Here is a 17,687-nt window from a genome sequence, read left to right on the forward strand (position 1 = left end):
CCCGTCAGCAAGCGCTTTGGGGCAGAAGCAGGCCCTAGAGAATGACTGAAAATCCCCAGAGAATAATAGCTCAGGGCGGTCATTTCCAGGCCTGGCCCCCAGTAGACCATCTTTTGGAGGACAGTGCAGCTTTGGTGGATGTGGTGGGGTTATTGGTGGGGTAATGAGAACCCGCTAAGAGAAGCGCTGGCTCAGCAGTTCGGTCAATGTGAAGGAACGTGACCAGCAGGCTTGCTGGCCCTCTCATGACAGGCTGCGCCACGTTCCTGCCTTCACAGTGAAGGCCCAGAAGCCTGAGCTTTTGCATATGGAAGTGAACTGTAAATACTCTGGAATTCCATTGTGGTTACTGAGCATGTAATTGCGTGGTGATTACCATGAATTCACAAGATAATTCCAAGGTTATTTTTGTCTTTTAAACTTGTCTTATGCTGCCATAGGATATAAACTAGCAAGCCCCAGACTAGGCCCCAGTCAGCCAGGGAGAGAGGTAGACAGGCATCTGGCAGCGGGAGCAGCCTATCGCTGTGTATCTTGGCTCCAAAGCACGGCAGAGAGCTCACTGTCTAGTGTTGCCGGACAAGTAAGGGCAGGCTATCCTGAGGTTTCTTCCTCTCTACAGAGACAGACTACTATTTTCCCTCCTCCCAGACCTGGGGTTAGGATTCATAAAGAGTCTGAGAGAAAAGCCAGGATATTTAGTCTGTGTTTCCAGGCTGTGTCTTTTCCACTACCATCGCCATCCCACTCCAGAGCTTTATGGCCTGGATAGTTGCTTCTCCTTCCTACTTGGGAGGTGGGGATGCAAGCAGAATTCTGTGGTGGAAAAGTTATATGGGGTCAGAAAGACTGAAGTTCAAAACCCGACTGACCTTGAGTGTGTCACTTAACTGCTCTTTTAGTGACTAAATAAGCACCTAGCACAGCATCCGGCACCTGACAAATGGTAGCTATAAATACTGTTGGTCTTTCTTTGAAAGCATCGATAGGGCTCACAGCATTTGGGGCCTCCACTAAATGTAATTTCTCAGGCTGTTCCTTCCCCTGCTGGTACCTGGATTCCGAGCATTACCCCAAGATTGTTTCTCAGACCCAGGTTGCTCAGTGCTTGGAACTCTTCAGTGTCTCCTCCTTGCCTTCAAGATGAAATTCAGACACGTGGCTTGGTGTGCAGACTCTCCCACACTGGCTTGGGGGATTGCTCCCACCACCTTCCCCACTTCCTCCTTCCCAAAGTCTCTGCCCCAGCCCACCTGGTTCATGGCTAGCTCCTCACAGACCATGGACTCTCCTGCTGGGGAGGTCTCCTTTCCCTAGCCACTTAGTGACTGCCCCAGTCTGTAAGGCTAGGCCAAGTTCCTTCTTTCTAGTAGAGTGTCCCCTGTCCCTGCCAGTCCCAGTTCACAGTCGTTTCTCCCAAGAACTCTGGCTGCACATTGAAGGGCTATCACTCAGTGGCGCTGAAATAAGGCCTTGTGGTTTTCCTTATGTATGTGCTCTCTACTTTAGATTTCCTTTTCAAGGACAGAGACTTTGTCAAATGTCTTTGTATCCCTGATGCTTGGTGAAATTCCTGGCTTATGGTAAGTACTTAGTAAATGTGTTATAATGCCAGTGAGGATGACCATATGTGATACACCTACTCTTTTTCGACTTAACCAACTCCACAGTTCCTACAGGAAAAAACTATTGATAGTCTAGGTTTGTCTTTTATTCAATAGCACAGGTGTGACAGTGTTGTTGTGAGGATTAAATGAGTATCTAAAGACCTTAGAACAGTGTCTGGCACAGAGAAAACAGTAAAAAAAATGCTAGCGTTTATTATCATTTGCTAAACAAAATAATTTCACAAATGAGGTAAGTTATTTAAAAACCGACAGACTTTTTCATCAGAAAGGGCCTTGAATCAGGATGCTTGTGCTTTGCTACTTACTGAACTTTATGACCTTGGGCAGTTCACTTAACTTTGCATAGCCTCAGTTTCCTAATCTTTAAAATGGGTATGATAATTGTGTCTTATCTATTCCTTGGGGGTCATGATGGGGTTCACATAAGCTCATGTCAATTTAAAGGATTAAAACATTACGCAAATAGAAAACATTTTTTAAAAGGTTGACTGGTGTAATCAACTCTCTTCTGATGCTATACAGTCCATTTAGGTTTGGGAAGGAAATCACAAACCTAGATGGATTTTACAGCAAAAGGAGACTCCTCTGTGACCATCTGGCCCTTCCAGTGCTGCGTCTTGGCCTAGTTCAGAGCAGATTACAAGCCAGTGGATAACGGCCATGTGCCTGGAAACAACCTCGTCACAGAGGGAGATGAAGCCTTCTTTGGAAGAAGAGCTTTCTCTATGGCCTGAACCAGAGACTTCTTCAGGGGTGAGCCTAAACTGTACTCTGGGGCCAAATGACTGACTCTCAGCCAGTGCAAGGCAGGTTGCTCAGAACAGTGGTCAGACATACAGGCGTTAAGGTCTGGCAGGCCTGGGCTTAAATTCTGGCTTCCACTCATACTTGCTGAGTGACTTTCCACAAGTTGCTTGACATTTCTTAACCTCGGTCTTCTTATCTAAAAATGAGTGTAATAGCTTGGGTGGCTCGGCTTCGATGGCTTAGTCAGTTAAGCGTCTGACTCTTGATTTCCGCTCAGGTCTTGATCTCAGGGTTATGGGATCGAGCCCTGCATTAGGCTGCATATTGGGTATGGTGCCTGCTTAAGATTCTCTTCTCCCTCCCTCTGCCTCTTCCCCTGCATGCACTGTCTCTTAAAAAAAAAAAAAAGTGAGCATCATAACAGCACTTGCCTAGTATATTGGGTTGTATAAAGATTCATGTGAAGCACTTAGTTTCAGGACCTGCTGTGGAGTAAGGCTTAGTACATTTTGATGTTATTATATGTATTATGGTTATTTATTGGCCTCTCTATGTCTTTTTTTTTTTTTAAGATTTATTTATTTATTTATTTATTTGAGAGAGAGAGAGAGAGAATGAGAGAGAGAGAGAGAGCATGAGAGGGGAGAGGTCAGAGGGAGAAGCAGACTCCCTGCCAAACAGGGAGCCCGATGCTGGGACTTGATCCCAGGGCGCCAGGATTATGACCCAAGCCGAAGGCAGTTGCTTAACCAACTGAGCCACCCAGTGCCCCATCTCTGTGTCTCCTGATAAACTCAGAGCTCTTTGCTGCTTATCCTTACATCCTCTGTGCTTAGGAGAGTACCTGACACATTATAGGTATTGAGTAAGTCGGTTGAATTTTCTTCTAGCTGGTATTAACCAGCTAGTTAAGGTGATGGCTGATGAGGATTTAGGATCTGACTTTCTCATTACAATATTACTTTCTAGAAGATTTTGCTGGAAAAAGACCTTCTAATGAAAGGCTGCAGTATGGAGGGATGGGCCCTTGCTGTGTCCCCTTACAGGAGACAGTGAGATGTCCCCCTCAGGACCCCATTGTGCATGAGACTGCCTGGGCTGGGCTTGGTGCTGAGAGCACCCCATTTAACAGGCCCCATAAAATCAAATCCCTCAAGAGACCTTGGCGGTCACTTAGACCTCCTTTATTTTGCAAACGAGGAAACGGGAGGCAGAGAGAGATCAGAATTCATGATCCATAACTTTCAGACCAGTGCTCTTCACTCCGAATTCCCATTGGCTACCTTTGGAATGTGCGGACATATTCAGAGGCTAGCCTTTTCTAGTAAAACGGGGGAAAAATAGGAGAGAAAATATTATCAGTAGAAGTCTAGTCTTATTAAACTACCTTTCTAAATCACAATCTAACAAGAACGCTTCAAGCCAAATAAAGGAAGCTCGAAATACTCCTTTTCACTGGAGAATATAATTTTGCTTCAGCCACAATTTAAATTGATTTAGTTCTGAGCACCAGCACTTGAAGTGTGGAGTGTATTCTATTTTCGCCATGATACTTGTTCTGACAGTGATGCATTTCAGTTGACATAGTTGAAATCCTCATGTAATAAATCTCTGCCTGAAAATTAATCATGTTTATAATATTCTGAGAATTAATAACACCCATTGCTCAAATCATTAACTTAAAAAAAGGAGCTTCCAAAATCTGTTCTCGGCAGTGAGGGACCACAAATAAATGAACGTTTGATAAAATAATCCAAGTAGCAGTTTAACAAGCGTAAACTTGAATGTGGCCGCAATAACACAGAACTATTGTTTAAAGGTTGGCAGAGGCTGATGAGGTTCTTACGTCAGTTACGAAGCAGGCATCCACATGCATAATGAACTGCTCTCTGAATTATTAATGTGTTGCTTATTTAGCCTCATCCGTCTAGAAGATAATGTATCCTAACTCTAATGAGTGATTGGTTTTGTACATAATTACAGTAGCAGCAGTAGCGGGGAAATGTGTGCCTTCAAAGAAGGAGTTCTAAAAATAAAGTCATCACATAAACTCCGTTGTTGTGGCATTCTATCAAAATCAAACCCGAAGCATTTGAGAATTCATAATAAATTACAGGAGACAGAATCATTATTAACATCATAATTTAACACAAAAGGTTTTACTTAATCATTCATTACAGACCATGTGCTATTAAAATGCTTGTAAATGGCTTGTGTTATTTTAAGATGTTTGCAAATAGGGTTCCCTTTGGCCACTCACCCACCTGTGGTGTGGAGGGGCCACGGAGGAAGAGGAGGAGTAGGAACCACTGGAAAGGGTAGTGCTTTGTCCTCATTCTGACAGGATGTTAATTAAAAGTTAAAAATGTGGCTAGGTAGCTCCTTTTCTTTTCTCAAACATGCATGTCTGGGACCCCTCTGACCTGGTTTCTGACTTCAGTTGGGTAATTGTGGAGGACACTAGAGCAGAAGCCCATGCACCTGGTGCGACTGGCTCGAGATGACAATTTTTTGCCACCTGTTTCTGATTTGGGACAACAGCTCTTTGTAGAGCCCAGAAGAGTCTTTGCTTCCCCCCTGCATAGCTGATTATTTAAAGGAATAGGCTCAAAGCGGAAGCATTTCGTAGGCTTGGTCCTGAATGTGCCCTTTTTATCATTGTGGGTAAGTTGGTGCCTTTCCTTTTTCTTCAGTCTTCAAAGGGGGCTGTCAGCTGACTGATTATAAACCTGATGGCATCACAGCCTCTTCACACTTGTTCAGGAAGCTTCAGTTGTGTTGTAAATTGCATCGTATGTGCAAGCATGGCTGCTTCTTTTAAAAATGGCCTATCCCGTGTGTACGCATACATGGGAACGCGTGCACACACACATGCACAGTGGCACCGGACCAAGAACATCCATCTATCTGTCTAAAACCACAAGCACTTCCAATTTATCCGTACATCAGAAAACCTGCATAGCTTTTCTTCAGTGATTGTAGAGACATTTGAATTATTGAAGATCATAATGCTTCCCTCTTGAGTGTAGGCAATTCCTAGAAGTGTTTAACACTCTTGATCACAGGAGAATTCCCGTATATTGCCTGTAGCTAGGATTGAAACCTATAGGCAAGAGGGGGAAAATGGGAGAGTGCTTCTAATTCAGAGTACCAATTCTGCTCACAGCCTTCTGAAGCAACATACTTAAATGTGGCAAATTGTCTTGGAAAGTCTTGAAGTGAATACTAACTCAGCTTCCAGCTTCCTTTTAGAAATGGCATGGAGTTAGGTTTGCTAGGCCACAAAGCTCAAGTTTTATTGTTGTCCCTCCATCCAGTGTTGAACTTAGGGTCCTGTCCCTTTAGTGAGGATGGGGGCCACAGGTGGAGTTGGACCTGGTTGATTCTCAGTGAGGTCCTGGGACCTAATTAAAAGGGACCTATTCTCCCCATTCCAACTCTGCCTCTCTCTCTCTCACTTTCTCTCTCTCTCTCTCTTTAAAAGGTTTATTTACTTGAGAGAGAGAGAGAAAGCACGTGATCAGGGGAAGGGGCAGAGGGAAAGGGAGAGAGAGAATCTTAACTAGGCTCCAGGCCTAGCACAGAGCTCGATATGGGGCTCAAACTCACAACCCTGAGATCATGACATGAGTGGAAATCAAGAGTCAGATGCTTAACTGACTGAGCCACCCAGGTGCCCTCCCCCCTTTATTAAAGATTTATTTATTTATTAGAGAGAACCTGCAAGCAGGGGGAGGAGCAATGGGAGAAAGAGACCAACTCTGCTTCTCAATAAGCAAAGAGATCAAGGGGATTCCTTTGAGCAAGGGTACCTCATAGGACAAGAGGATTGAGGAGAAGGAGGCTGCTGTCTGAACCCCCCCAGATATCTGGCACTCTCTCCAGGATGCCTTCCAAATGGGTGCAGAGTTCCTGCCATGGAAGGTGACCCTGGGGACCTTGATGAGAGTCAAACAAGGGTTCCTTAAATCCAGAGGTCTCTCCTGGACCCAAAGAGGCTCAGCAGAGAGGCAGGAGATACTGCTCTGGACACTAGTTTATGTCCTATTAGCCACTGAAATTCCTCTTTTATCTGTTTGATATATTAACATCTCAAGTAGATGTTCATTTGCCAAAAGGGTGTGAAGCCCACGGTAGGAGAGGCGGAAGAAACCTTCTGGCAGCAGTCAGAGGAGCTCTAGCCAGAGCCCCCTTCTGCTCCCATATTCCATGTACATGAAGGACCATCTGGCCAACTTGACCCTTGTTCTCCCTTCCCAAAACCAGTCCAGCCCACTGTCTCCATGGAGATTTGTACTTTGTTGCCCTGGGTTCTAAGGTTGGTAAACCTCCACCAACCCCAAGACTGTTGGCTCCAGCCACCCTAGCAGTGGGGCTAGGGATGAGATGGGAGGTTGGGGCCGTAGAAAGTGGCAGATCATGAAGGCCCTTGTTAACCCAGCTGGGAAGCTGGGATTTTCCTGAAGATGACAAGAATCATTTCAAAATCACAAATAGGGGAGCGGCATGCTCAGATCTGCTTTTCACCTTGACCATCTTGATTATATGTGTGGTTAGGCTGAGGGGAGGGTGAGGAGGCAGGGAATCTTAGTGAGGAGCAAAACTAAGGCAGTATCTCTGTGGAGGGGGAGGAGGGATAAGAGTCAAAGCTAGTATCAGCATGAGCTGGTGTTGACTGGTTGTGGGGGTAGAGGTGTCCCATCAATCTCTGGCAGGACCCACCATGAGGAAGTATGGGGGAGGAGAGATGAGGAATGTGGTTTGAGACAGCTTGACCTTGAGGACTCTAGAGGAGTTCTGTAGAATGGTGGATCTGGGAGTGGAGCTCAAAAACAAGATTGGAGCTAGAAAAATATGGCTTTTGTCAGAAGTTGCTGGTAGTCAAAGAACTTGTCCAGGGCTGCAAGATGAGAAGAGATGGAGGGAAATGTCTCAATAGACCCACCCTTGGAAAAACCCATGCTCTTTCATCCTTCCAACATGGTGCCTTCCCTTTCTGGAATGCTCTCTCCCCTTTCCTTTGGCCAATACACTCTACTCCAGAAACCTGTTTTGGAGAGGCTAAGTGACTTTCCTGAGGTTCTTTCTTCTCTCTATACTCAAAAAGCTGGGCACATAGCCAGAGCTCAGGAAGCGGCGATGGAGTGTTGCTGAACACCATGGGGAATCAAGAAGCATCTGTTGCTTACCGACACCGAGAGGGCATTAAGGCAGCTCATTTTCTTCTCTTTCTTAGGAACAAAGGGCACTTTCAGGGTGCTCAGACTGCAATCCAGATGGCCGTTGGTCAGGAATAAGGTGAGCTGAGTCAGGGCCAGCTGGTCACTGTACGAGAGGCTGAGGCCTGTTGCCCACACCTGATTAAAACAGGAGGCACAGAAGTGAAGGTAAGATAACTCCAAGGTAGAAGGTAAGAAAGCTCCAACCCCCACTAACCAGCCCAAACCATGTCAGACCCAACCAAACCAGTGCACACATGACTGAGTGGAGTAGATGTTTTGCTTTTTCCTTTTTCCTTCAACTGAAGGACGGAGCCTCTAGTCTGATTCTAGTTAGAAGACTGAACATTCTTGCAGGAAGTTACAAAAATTAAAACACCCAGCCAAGGTAATCTGTGGAAATGCACTGTTCCAGGCTTATGTGGACTTTGATTCTCCCAGCTGTTTTGCCATTTTTAGGAGAAGGAAGATGACAGTGTCTCGACCCAGCCAGTCCTTATCCTGTATGAGTTCCCTACTTGTGCAGTGTTTTCTGTTGAGAAAAATTGACTGGACAGAAGCTTCAGATGATGGGGAACTAAAGAGGAGTAAACAGAGGGAATGAAAGAAGGAGTGAATAGGAAAAAAGGGCAGTTTGCTCTGATTTCAGAAAAAGCAGTGCTAAGAAATCTCACGATGAAACTTTAGGGAAACTCATGATTGGCCTGTAAGTCTTAGCATTACCCCCATTTGTCACGAGTGTGGGAAAGTCATTTTGCCACCCCACGGTGCCACAGTATCCTCAACTGGGAAATGAGAACTGTGAGAACACCCACCCTAGCTGAACAGTAGGGCTATTAGAAGAATAGTATGATGCAATAAAAATTAAAAGGCTTTGAAAAATAGACACATATGAGCAAGAACTTACTGTAAGCCACTCGCTAAGTCCATTAATTCCTTTGACAGATATTTACTGAGCATCTATTATAAACCGGGGATGGCAGAAGTGGGTCATGTTCTACCTCTCCCCTTTCCTGAGGCAGACCATCATCCTTAACTTCCTGGCACCATCCATCCCCACACTGAATACGGAAGCACCCCCAGCATCATCCTCAGTTCAATGATCAAGGCTAGTGAAGGCAAGTTCAAGGCGATTGTGCTAGTTACTGGAGAGTCAAAGGTAGATGGGCACAGGTGTTGGCATCCAGGAGGGCCAGACAGATGCATACATGTTCAGTCATTTACAACACAGTGTAATACGTGATATAATAAAGGGATGGAACAAAGTACTACCGAGTCAGAAAGAACAAACTCAGTTTGTCTAGCAAAGTCAGGGCTCCATCATGGAGGAGGTGACATCTGAGCTTTGACAAGCAACACAAATGTGACTGGCTTCCATGTATCAAGTACCTGCCAAGTGCCAGGTGCTTCCCAGACATCTCAGATCTTTACAATAACCTAAAAAATAACAGTCTCATGTCATAGATGAAAAAAACACAGGATCACAGAGATACCTAAGGCCACACAGCCAAGAAGTGGCAGTGCTGGGATTTGAATCCTCTTCTTTCTGGCTCCAAGTCCACCCGTTTCCCATTCCCTGCTGGCGGAGATGGCACTGATCTGGGCCCAGCCATTCCGCAACAGCACCAGTTTCCCAGTCACATTAAAAGCTAAAGTTGCAGAGGGTGAAAACATGCCCTTGTTTACTATAATGCATGCCATGAAAGTGTCTTGTGGAGAAAACATGAAGTATTGTATTTCTGGAGTATGCTGTAATTAGCAGTAACGCATTTTCACTGTAGGAAGTTGGAAACAAACAGATTTTCATGAAGACTTGATTAAACATTTTTTCCTCTTAGAAGGCCTCCATGTGCCCCACACACCAACTCTGTATGTTAAAATACATAGTACATCTGCCCTAGAGTGGACTCCTCTCAAACAAATCTAGCAGTGAGTGACTTGAGTAAGCATTGAATGTAAATGGCATCATTACAAGGATATTAAGAGGTCAAGCTGTCAAGGCCCCTTGCTAAACTGAAGCTAATTTCAGGAGTCATATTCACACAGTAATGCCCTTTTATAATAGCAAATAAATCACATTTGCAACAATTGTTAAAAACTAACTGCCAAGTATCTGTTGCAGTTGTAAATATCCTATTTGTCAACTTAAGTATTTCCTGCTGTACGGCAGAAAATGCAAATCAGATGGGCACAGCTACTTTCTATTAATAGGAGAAAGTAAACTTGCTGTTCTTGCATGTCAGGCATTTTTTTTTTCCCCAGAGCTTCTCTTTTGATGTTTTCACGTCCTTGATTAAAGGGAAGTGTATATAACCAACAGTATAAATATTTGTGTTAATATTATGAATGTTTTGGTCATAAGGATTTTTAAAAACTTAATTCCACAGTATAGTTCACACGCATTGTTACATTGGCCTCCAGGGTACAGTGTAGTGATTTAGAGCCTCCATCCATCGCCTGGTGCTCGTCATGACACGTGTATTTGTGGTGCTCAGGATTTTAACGAGAAAGCAGCACAGTGCAGGGGGAGAACGAAAACCAAGGAGTCAGCCTAACTCTGGCCCTCGCAAAGAGTGTACATTTGACCAAGGTGTGTAAACTCCTTCAAAATCAGCGTCCTTGAGTGCAAAAGGAGCAAATGATAATACTTGCCACACAGGACTTTGAAAACAAAATAAATGCACCTAACATTGCCTTACAAATGATAAAGTTCAGTACAAATGTTAATTTTAATGACTAAGCGTTCCCTTGAAGGGTAGGATCTTAGGAGACACATTTTTAGTAGCCTGTGTGGGTATTAGATTGCCCCATTTAATAATTGTTTTCCCCATTTATGATCGTTGTGCTCAGCCTCGCAAGAGCTCAGCCCAGGGAGTGGTTAGATTTGGGCAAGGTTGGTATTACTCCGTCTCCATTTGACCAATGAGGATGCTGAGATCAGAAAGTGACTTCATGGTTTGCTTAAGATCATAGAACATGGGCGAGAATTCTGTTCTTTCTAGAGCGCCAGCACTTTTGCTTCCCTAGACTGCCCTAAACGCTCTGTTCACAAAAGAAATAGTAGAACAAATTTCATTAAGCCCTTTCCTCAACAGCAGGCTTGCCTGAATTGCTCAGATAATTGTTTTGTTCTCCATCTGGTTTTTCCATTGAAGACACCGCCTGAGGCATGCTTGTTTTGTGTACAAGGGTTCTTGTCTCCCCCTCTAGTCTGTCAGCCCTTTAGGGGAAGCTGCTGAGTCTTTGTCTTCCCCCAGCATCACATGTCTGGGGCAGGGCTAGACTCACAGCGGGGCACATCAGCCCCTCAGATGTGTCATTGTGAACTCCACTCCAACTTTTAAGGAACAGGATCTAGGTGGGCCTCTAGAATCTGGTTTCAGATTGCACTGTAGGAAATACACGGTGAGCATCTCCTCTGTGCCAGCCTCATGCTTTCCCACTTACCTCATTTAATCTATTCTTGATTTTGGATTTCACTGTTAACCTCAGGAACCTAATCTCTGCACTGAATACTCCCTCACAGTTTAGATGAGCAGGGATGGCGGCCTGTACAAAAGCACTGTGAGTGGGGACGGAGAGAAGTGGATGGATTTTTAAGTGTTCAGAAGTGCCTTTGATGTGACTTGCAGGACTTCTAATGACTAGCTTGACAGGTTAATTGATTAGCTATGATGGTAAGGGAAAGACATCACTGAAGGTTAGTACTGGAAAGACCCTTAAAAATCATCTAATACAATCAGTTTACTTTATAAATGGAGCGAAGTGGTTTGCCCTCGGTTACAGAGCAGGGTGTCAAAGGTGTAGGATGAGCAAACAAGATGGCTCAGCTCCCAGTCATAAATCACTAGTTGATGATTGTTTGACTTACTGCTGGTGTAAAGATCATTTTGTTAAAAATGAGTAGAATGCTAGAGGCATTTGCATCAAGGCCTTAAAAAGAATATGTAACGAAAATATTCATCTCAGCATTTCTTGTAAGATCGAATAATTGCAGGTGTCTGACATTTGGGTATTGATTAAAAAGATTCTGACACATCCAAGTGATGGGATAGTCTGATATCATCACAAAAGATAACAATTGTGAATAACTTTTGGCGGCATAGGAAGATACACAAAAACAGCAAGGATATAAAGTCAGAAAGGCAACTTGACTTCAGCTTTGCAAAAATCATATTATACATAGAGGAGACTAGGTGAGACTGACAAAATGTTAACAGCCAATGGTGAATATTAGCAGAAATATTAGCAGTAAGTGCAGTTATATCTAGACTTTCATGTGTTTTCTGGAATGTACTATCTGATATGGTAGCCACTAGCCACTTGTGGTTATTGAGTTCTTAAAATGTGGTTGGTTCAGGGACACCTGGGTGGCCCAGTTAGTGAAGTGTCTGCCTTTGACTCAGGTTGTGATCCTGGGGTCCTGGGATCAAACCCCACCTAGGGCTCCCTGCTCAGTGGGGAGTCTGCTTCTCCCTCTCCCTCTGACTCTCCTCCTGCTCACTCACTCTCTCTTGAATGTGTGCACTCTCTCTCTCTCGAATAAATAAATAAAATATTTTTTTAAAATGTGGCTGGTGTAAGTAGAGATGGGCTCTAAATGTAAAATACCAGATATTGAAGACTGAGCAGATAAGAAAGAACACTTTAAAATAGCTCATCAGTAGGGACGCCTGGGTGGCTCAGTTGGTTGGACGACTGCCTTCGGCTCAGGTCATGATCCCGGAGTCCCACATCGGGCTCCCAGCTCCATGGGGAGTCTGCTTCTCCCTCTGACCTTCTCCTCTCTCATGTTCTCTCTCACTGTCTCTCTCTCAAATAAATAAATAAAATCTTTAAAAAAAAATAGCTCATCAGTAATATTTTATACTGATTGTGTGTTGAAATGATAACTCTTTGGTTATGTGGGGTTACATAAAACACATTATTAAGAATATGTTCATCTATTTTTTTGTTATATTTTTAAACAGTGCTATTAGAAAATGAAAAATTACACGTGGCTTACATTCTATTTCTATTGGATTGATTGCAAAAAAAGCCCATTTTAAGCTCAGCAAGAGACAGGGCCAGTAGAGGTGTGGCGGGGGAATACTGCAGAGGCCCCAGCTTTCTCCTGCTCTGATAGGCCCTGCACTGGATGCAGCTGCATCAGGAGGCCTGGGACAAAGCGGGCAGAACACAGGGCAGAAGGCAATCCAGAAACCATGACAACCTCATCGACCTTTAAACAAGCATGTGAGAAGCAGAAAACAGGATCAGGCAGCGGCAAGCTTGCCCACAATTGTTGCCTTCCCAGGTTCTGTGTCCTGTTTGGGCCACAAGCTCTGGGATGAAAAGGTAATATGCTCCTGTGTGGAAGGTAGGGAGAGGGGCCCAGTACTGAGCCCTTTTTTCCTTGGGTGCTCCAGGCAGGTAAAGGCTGCTTGCTCGCCAGGCTGTGCTGGCCTCTTTCCCGTGACAGGCCAGGTGGATGGGAGGCAGAGCCTGTGGATGCAGGCACAGGTACACAGGCTCACATTTTGTGACTGTTTCCACTTGGAAATAAAGTTTTCGTAGCAAAGAGTTTGGTCTCGCCAACCCTCTCTTATGGGCTTCTGGGTAGGTATGGGACTAACAGACTAATTTGTAGATCAAACAACATTTGTGGAAAAATCAGAATTTTAGGACTTGAAGGATTCATAGATGTTTTACACATTCATCTCTATGCTTTCTGTTCTTTTTCTACATCATCATCTTTTTTTTAAAGATTTTATTTATTTATTTGACAGAGAGAGATCACAAATAGGCAGAGAGGCAGACAGAGAGAGAAGAGGAGGAAGCAGGCTCCCCACTGAGCAGACAGCCCGATGCAGGACTCGATCCCAACGACCCTGAGATCATGACCCGAGACGAAGGCAGAGGCTTAACCCACTGAGCCACACAGGCACCCCCATCATCTTCATTTATTGTAAGGAGAAGAACCTGAGGTCCGGACAGGCTATGTGGCTTGCAGAAGGCCCCACCTTTGATACCAGCATCTGAGGCAAATATTCCTGATCCTTGGCAGGTTGAGTCTCTGGGCCACACTTTCTTCCACTGATCACTGGGGAGGATAATCCTGACAGACCCTCCCTCACTTGTGTCCAGCTGCATCTAGAGGCTGACTGGGAATTGTGAAGATTTCTCACTCCGTAGAGAATTTTTTAAAAGACAGATTCTCCAGCCAAGGCAAGTGGGGATGAAACACTGAGAATTCACCTACCACAGGGATGGTATCAGGCCATTAGAGCAAAGCGTGATACAAGCTTACCCTTCTCAGCAGCCTGTCTTGGTTAAGGCACAGGTGCACCATCTCCCATGTAGTCCCAATATGACAGGAAGTCCACCATTGGGTTCTTTCTAGAGCAAGACCAATCCCTTTGTCAGACGCATGGATCCCCAGAGCTATGGCTAAGCTAGAGAGGTGAGGCCACCTGCCTAGCCCCTCTGTTTGCTGGTCAGCATAGGCACGGGTAAGCCAAGATTCCCTCTGTCTTTACTGGTTTGGCTAAATACAGAGGCAAGACCTTACCACTTTAGAAGCCAAAAGTGTCATGTCATACCATCGGTGTGACATGATCTAACTTATAATTTTAAAGGGTTACTCTGGTTGTAGTGGGGAGAAGAGACCATGAGGGGCCAAGGATGGAAACAGAGAGGCCATTGCAATCAAATGGGTGAGAGATGGTGGTAGCTGGACCCCCAGAGGAGGGGAGAAGTGGTCATATTATAGATGCACTTCAAAATTGCAACCTGAAGGACTTGGTTGATGGGTTGGATGCAGGGCATGAAAGAAAGAGTAGTCAAGGATATCTTCAAGACTTTTGCCCTGAGAACATGAAAGGATGAAATTACTATGTTCTGAGTGGGGTAGACTACTAGAGGAATAGTTTCAAGGGTAAAATCAAGATTTCAGGTTTGGGCGTGTTGAGTTTGAGATGCTTTTGTTGAATATGTTTCAGAGGATGGGATGAGATCTCAGGTACATCTTCTCCCTTCTTGTCTGTAAAAGCAGGAGGATATGCTTGGCTAGGGTATAGGGATAAAGCAGAATCCATCCCTGCTAGGGAAGCATCTTTTTCTCTGCTATCACTTTTGGGCCTTGGCTCAAGGCCATCCTTGTTTGAGGAGAGGCAAGGTCTACAGACCTTAGTCTATGTGACCTATAGGACATGGAGCCTTCCCTAGGGCACATGCTTCTCACCGTGTTTAGGCCAAGATGAAATAAGCTTGAGAAGGTTAGAGGCAGCTTGGTAGAGGAAAGAAGTGACTGCCCCTTGAGGGTAGTGGAGATTGGAGGGACCTATGCCTTGAGGGTGGCTGGTGGCTTTGCTGGAATGGCAAGAGCACTGGACCAGAGTGCTGGACCTCGCTGGGAGTGTTGGCCAGGCCCTTTGCTGTGTGACCTTAACTTTCTTCTTTCTGAGCCTCAGCTTCCTTGCATGTTAATGCAGACCTATCTGCAATGGTCTCTGTCTCTGAGGCGTATTGTGAGGGTCCAGGGACTACAGGAGAAACTCTGTGAGTCTATTACTGTGGGGTCTGGCCGACTCAAATCCGTTTGGACCCTGACTTCTTCCCTGCGTCTCTGCCAGGACAGGCATAAGAACTCACTTGCTTGGCTCTTGACTTCAGTGTTTGTGCCTGCTCCTCAGAGATGAGGAGGACTTTTACCTCTTCTCAGATGCTGTTAAAAACAGGCTAGAGAATCCTGGCTGCAGAGAATGTACTGCCTTAGGGAGCTACTAAGAGACACCTCTTCCAGTGTTGACCGTCAGCAGGCAGCGCGGAGTTCCCCGGTGTAAACACCATGCATGCTACTTGATTTTAAAGAGATGGCACAGTGCACTCTAAGAATTTTCAGTTGGTAAAATATCAATGTGATGATGATATTTGGTAAGAATCGTTTGTATTATATTTTTAAAAATGAATAGGAAGGCAGAAGGGACTGCAGCGTCTTGGCATGTTGCCACCTAGTGGCAGCTGCTGGGATGGCCCAGTCTCTTGGAGAGGCTAAGGAGAGCGGCTGTTGCCGGGAATGGGGCAGCCACTCTGGGGCCCTGATCAAAAATTGAGACTCTCCGTATTCATCTTGGAGGCCTTCCCCTCTGTCCCTATTGATCCTGTTTATCCTTCTGGCCACAGTTTAAACCACAGTCTGTCTCCCAGCAACTTCTCAATACATAAACTCAATTTATGTTCTGCCCACCCTGGATACTGCCTTATATGGGGCGTTTAGAGTCTGTGAGGCCAGAGGCAGCAGAAAATCTGGGCCCTGACACTTAATGCTCAGGGCCCAGTAGTCCACCATGCCTAGGGCCTCCATGATTTCCAAAGGCCTTCAAAATATTTGGACTCTGGAGGAAAAAAAAAAGTTACTGGTTCGCAAATACAAAAGGAAAACTACAAAGTAACCATAAATGTTTTTTAAAATATAGATGAAATTCAATATGTTGGTTAAATGGAACACAATTCATACAGTTATATCTAAATCCTATTCCATGAGAGCACATTTTAACGCATTTACTATGACATAGGGTGAGGGGTCTCTGAAGCAAAAAATACTCAGGGCCCAGAGAGGTCTTAACCAATTCTGTCCCGCAGACCTAAAACGACCTCCGTCATTCCCACATCCCCATTTTATGGATGAGACTCTGGAAGGTGAAGGCACTGAATGAGGTCCCTCAGGGGAAGAGCTGGGACCAAAGCCCAGGTTTCCGGAGTTGTGGTCCAGCGCTTTCCATGACATCTAGTCCTCAGCGTTAATAGTCCAGTTTGTGGTGCCAGAAGCTTCTCTGTGACTTCGCAAGTTCTTTCAGGGTGTGTAAGGATCAAAAATGGAAAATACTGACACTTACACCTGTACCATCAGCAACTCTGTGGATGTTTTTCACTTTTGTTAAAAACCCAACATTTTAATATATGCTTGCCTTTTCTGCTTTCTTTTCCAAGTCACTTCCACTACTTCTATACATTTATGATCCTCCCTCGATTACTTTTAAGACTGATGGCCTAATATTTGTATTAAGGTACAGAATTACATACTCATTTCTTTTTTCTTTTTCAGTATTTCCTTATTTTTTTTTAATCATTAATTTTTAGAAGGCCATTTTCTTATTTTGACACTAGGCACTAAACTATAATAAACACGAAAACCCAATTTTTATAACCTATTACAGGTTTCTAGGACTAGTAATTATATATGCTTCTTCCATGGCAATTCAATATAATAATCTCATACTGCAGATAGATATTCTCCTCCTTTAATTTTCATGCTATAAATGTCAGAGATGGTGAATAATTTGCTTAGTTGAGAAGTATTCCTTTCAAGTTACTACAAATAATCTCCAAAAGGCTTTTGTGTGGGTTTTCAAAGCAGAAAGCTCCTGCTTGGTAGCTCTCACTGGGGAGGATCCCTGTGCCTGGTCATGGGGACACAGAAGGCTGTGGTGTAAAGGGAGATGAAGATGAGCACACCACACTGGGCCCGTGAGGGCAATGAGTTAGCAGCAGAGTTCGCCTGTCCTTCCCAGTTTCCTTGACATTTGCAGCACATCGGAATTTTTTTGAAAAGAACCACCTCTGTTATAGAATATGTAGGTAAGAAGCAAAGGCAGTGAGAGCTATGGCCTTGAACTTGGTCTAGTCCAGCCCCCTTAAACTCTAGGCTTGAGGTTGTAAGAAGAGAAGAGACCTGGTCAGGAGCAGAATTCAGATCAGAGCTCAGAGCCCTTGACTGCAAGTCCAAGGCAAGTTTGTTTACTTTTGGGAAATTCCTAGAGAGGAGAATTAGACCGAAAGCAGGGACTCCTCTCACTCATATTTGCATCCGGCCTAATACCTACCGCAGCACTCTTGATATAAGTGTGCACAATAACTCTTTGTTGGAGTACTCGATAATAAATAAGGGGAAAGGTGACCCTCTCCATGCAAAGAGTGGAAAGGGCCCTGTGGCTCAGCGCATCGACCCGACTCGGGAGAAGCTGACTCCCGAGCAGCTGCAGTTCATGCGGCAGGTGCAGCTCGCCCAGTGGCAGAAGAGTCTGCCACAGCGGCGGACCCGGAACATCGTGAC

General features: G+C 44.8%; 1 protein-coding gene across 5 annotated transcripts in view; it reads right to left on the bottom strand.

Moving 5' to 3' along the window:
- The window catches only part of IQCH (IQ motif containing H), a 186,976-nt gene that overhangs the window by 19,530 nt on the left and 149,759 nt on the right, over positions 1–17,687 (bottom strand). For all 5 annotated transcript variants that reach the window (XM_032864629.1, XM_032864628.1, XM_032864627.1 and 2 more), the window contains one exon: positions 7,565–7,732. In XM_032864629.1, coding sequence (XP_032720520.1) covers positions 7,565–7,732 — 168 coding nt within the window. The remainder of the gene's footprint in view (positions 1–7,564; positions 7,733–17,687) is intronic.

The sequence above is a fragment of the Lontra canadensis genome, unplaced genomic scaffold (assembly GCF_010015895.1).
Source record: "Lontra canadensis isolate GAN:19392208 unplaced genomic scaffold, GSC_riverotter_1.0 scaffold28, whole genome shotgun sequence".
NCBI classification, from domain to species: domain Eukaryota; kingdom Metazoa; phylum Chordata; class Mammalia; order Carnivora; family Mustelidae; genus Lontra; species Lontra canadensis.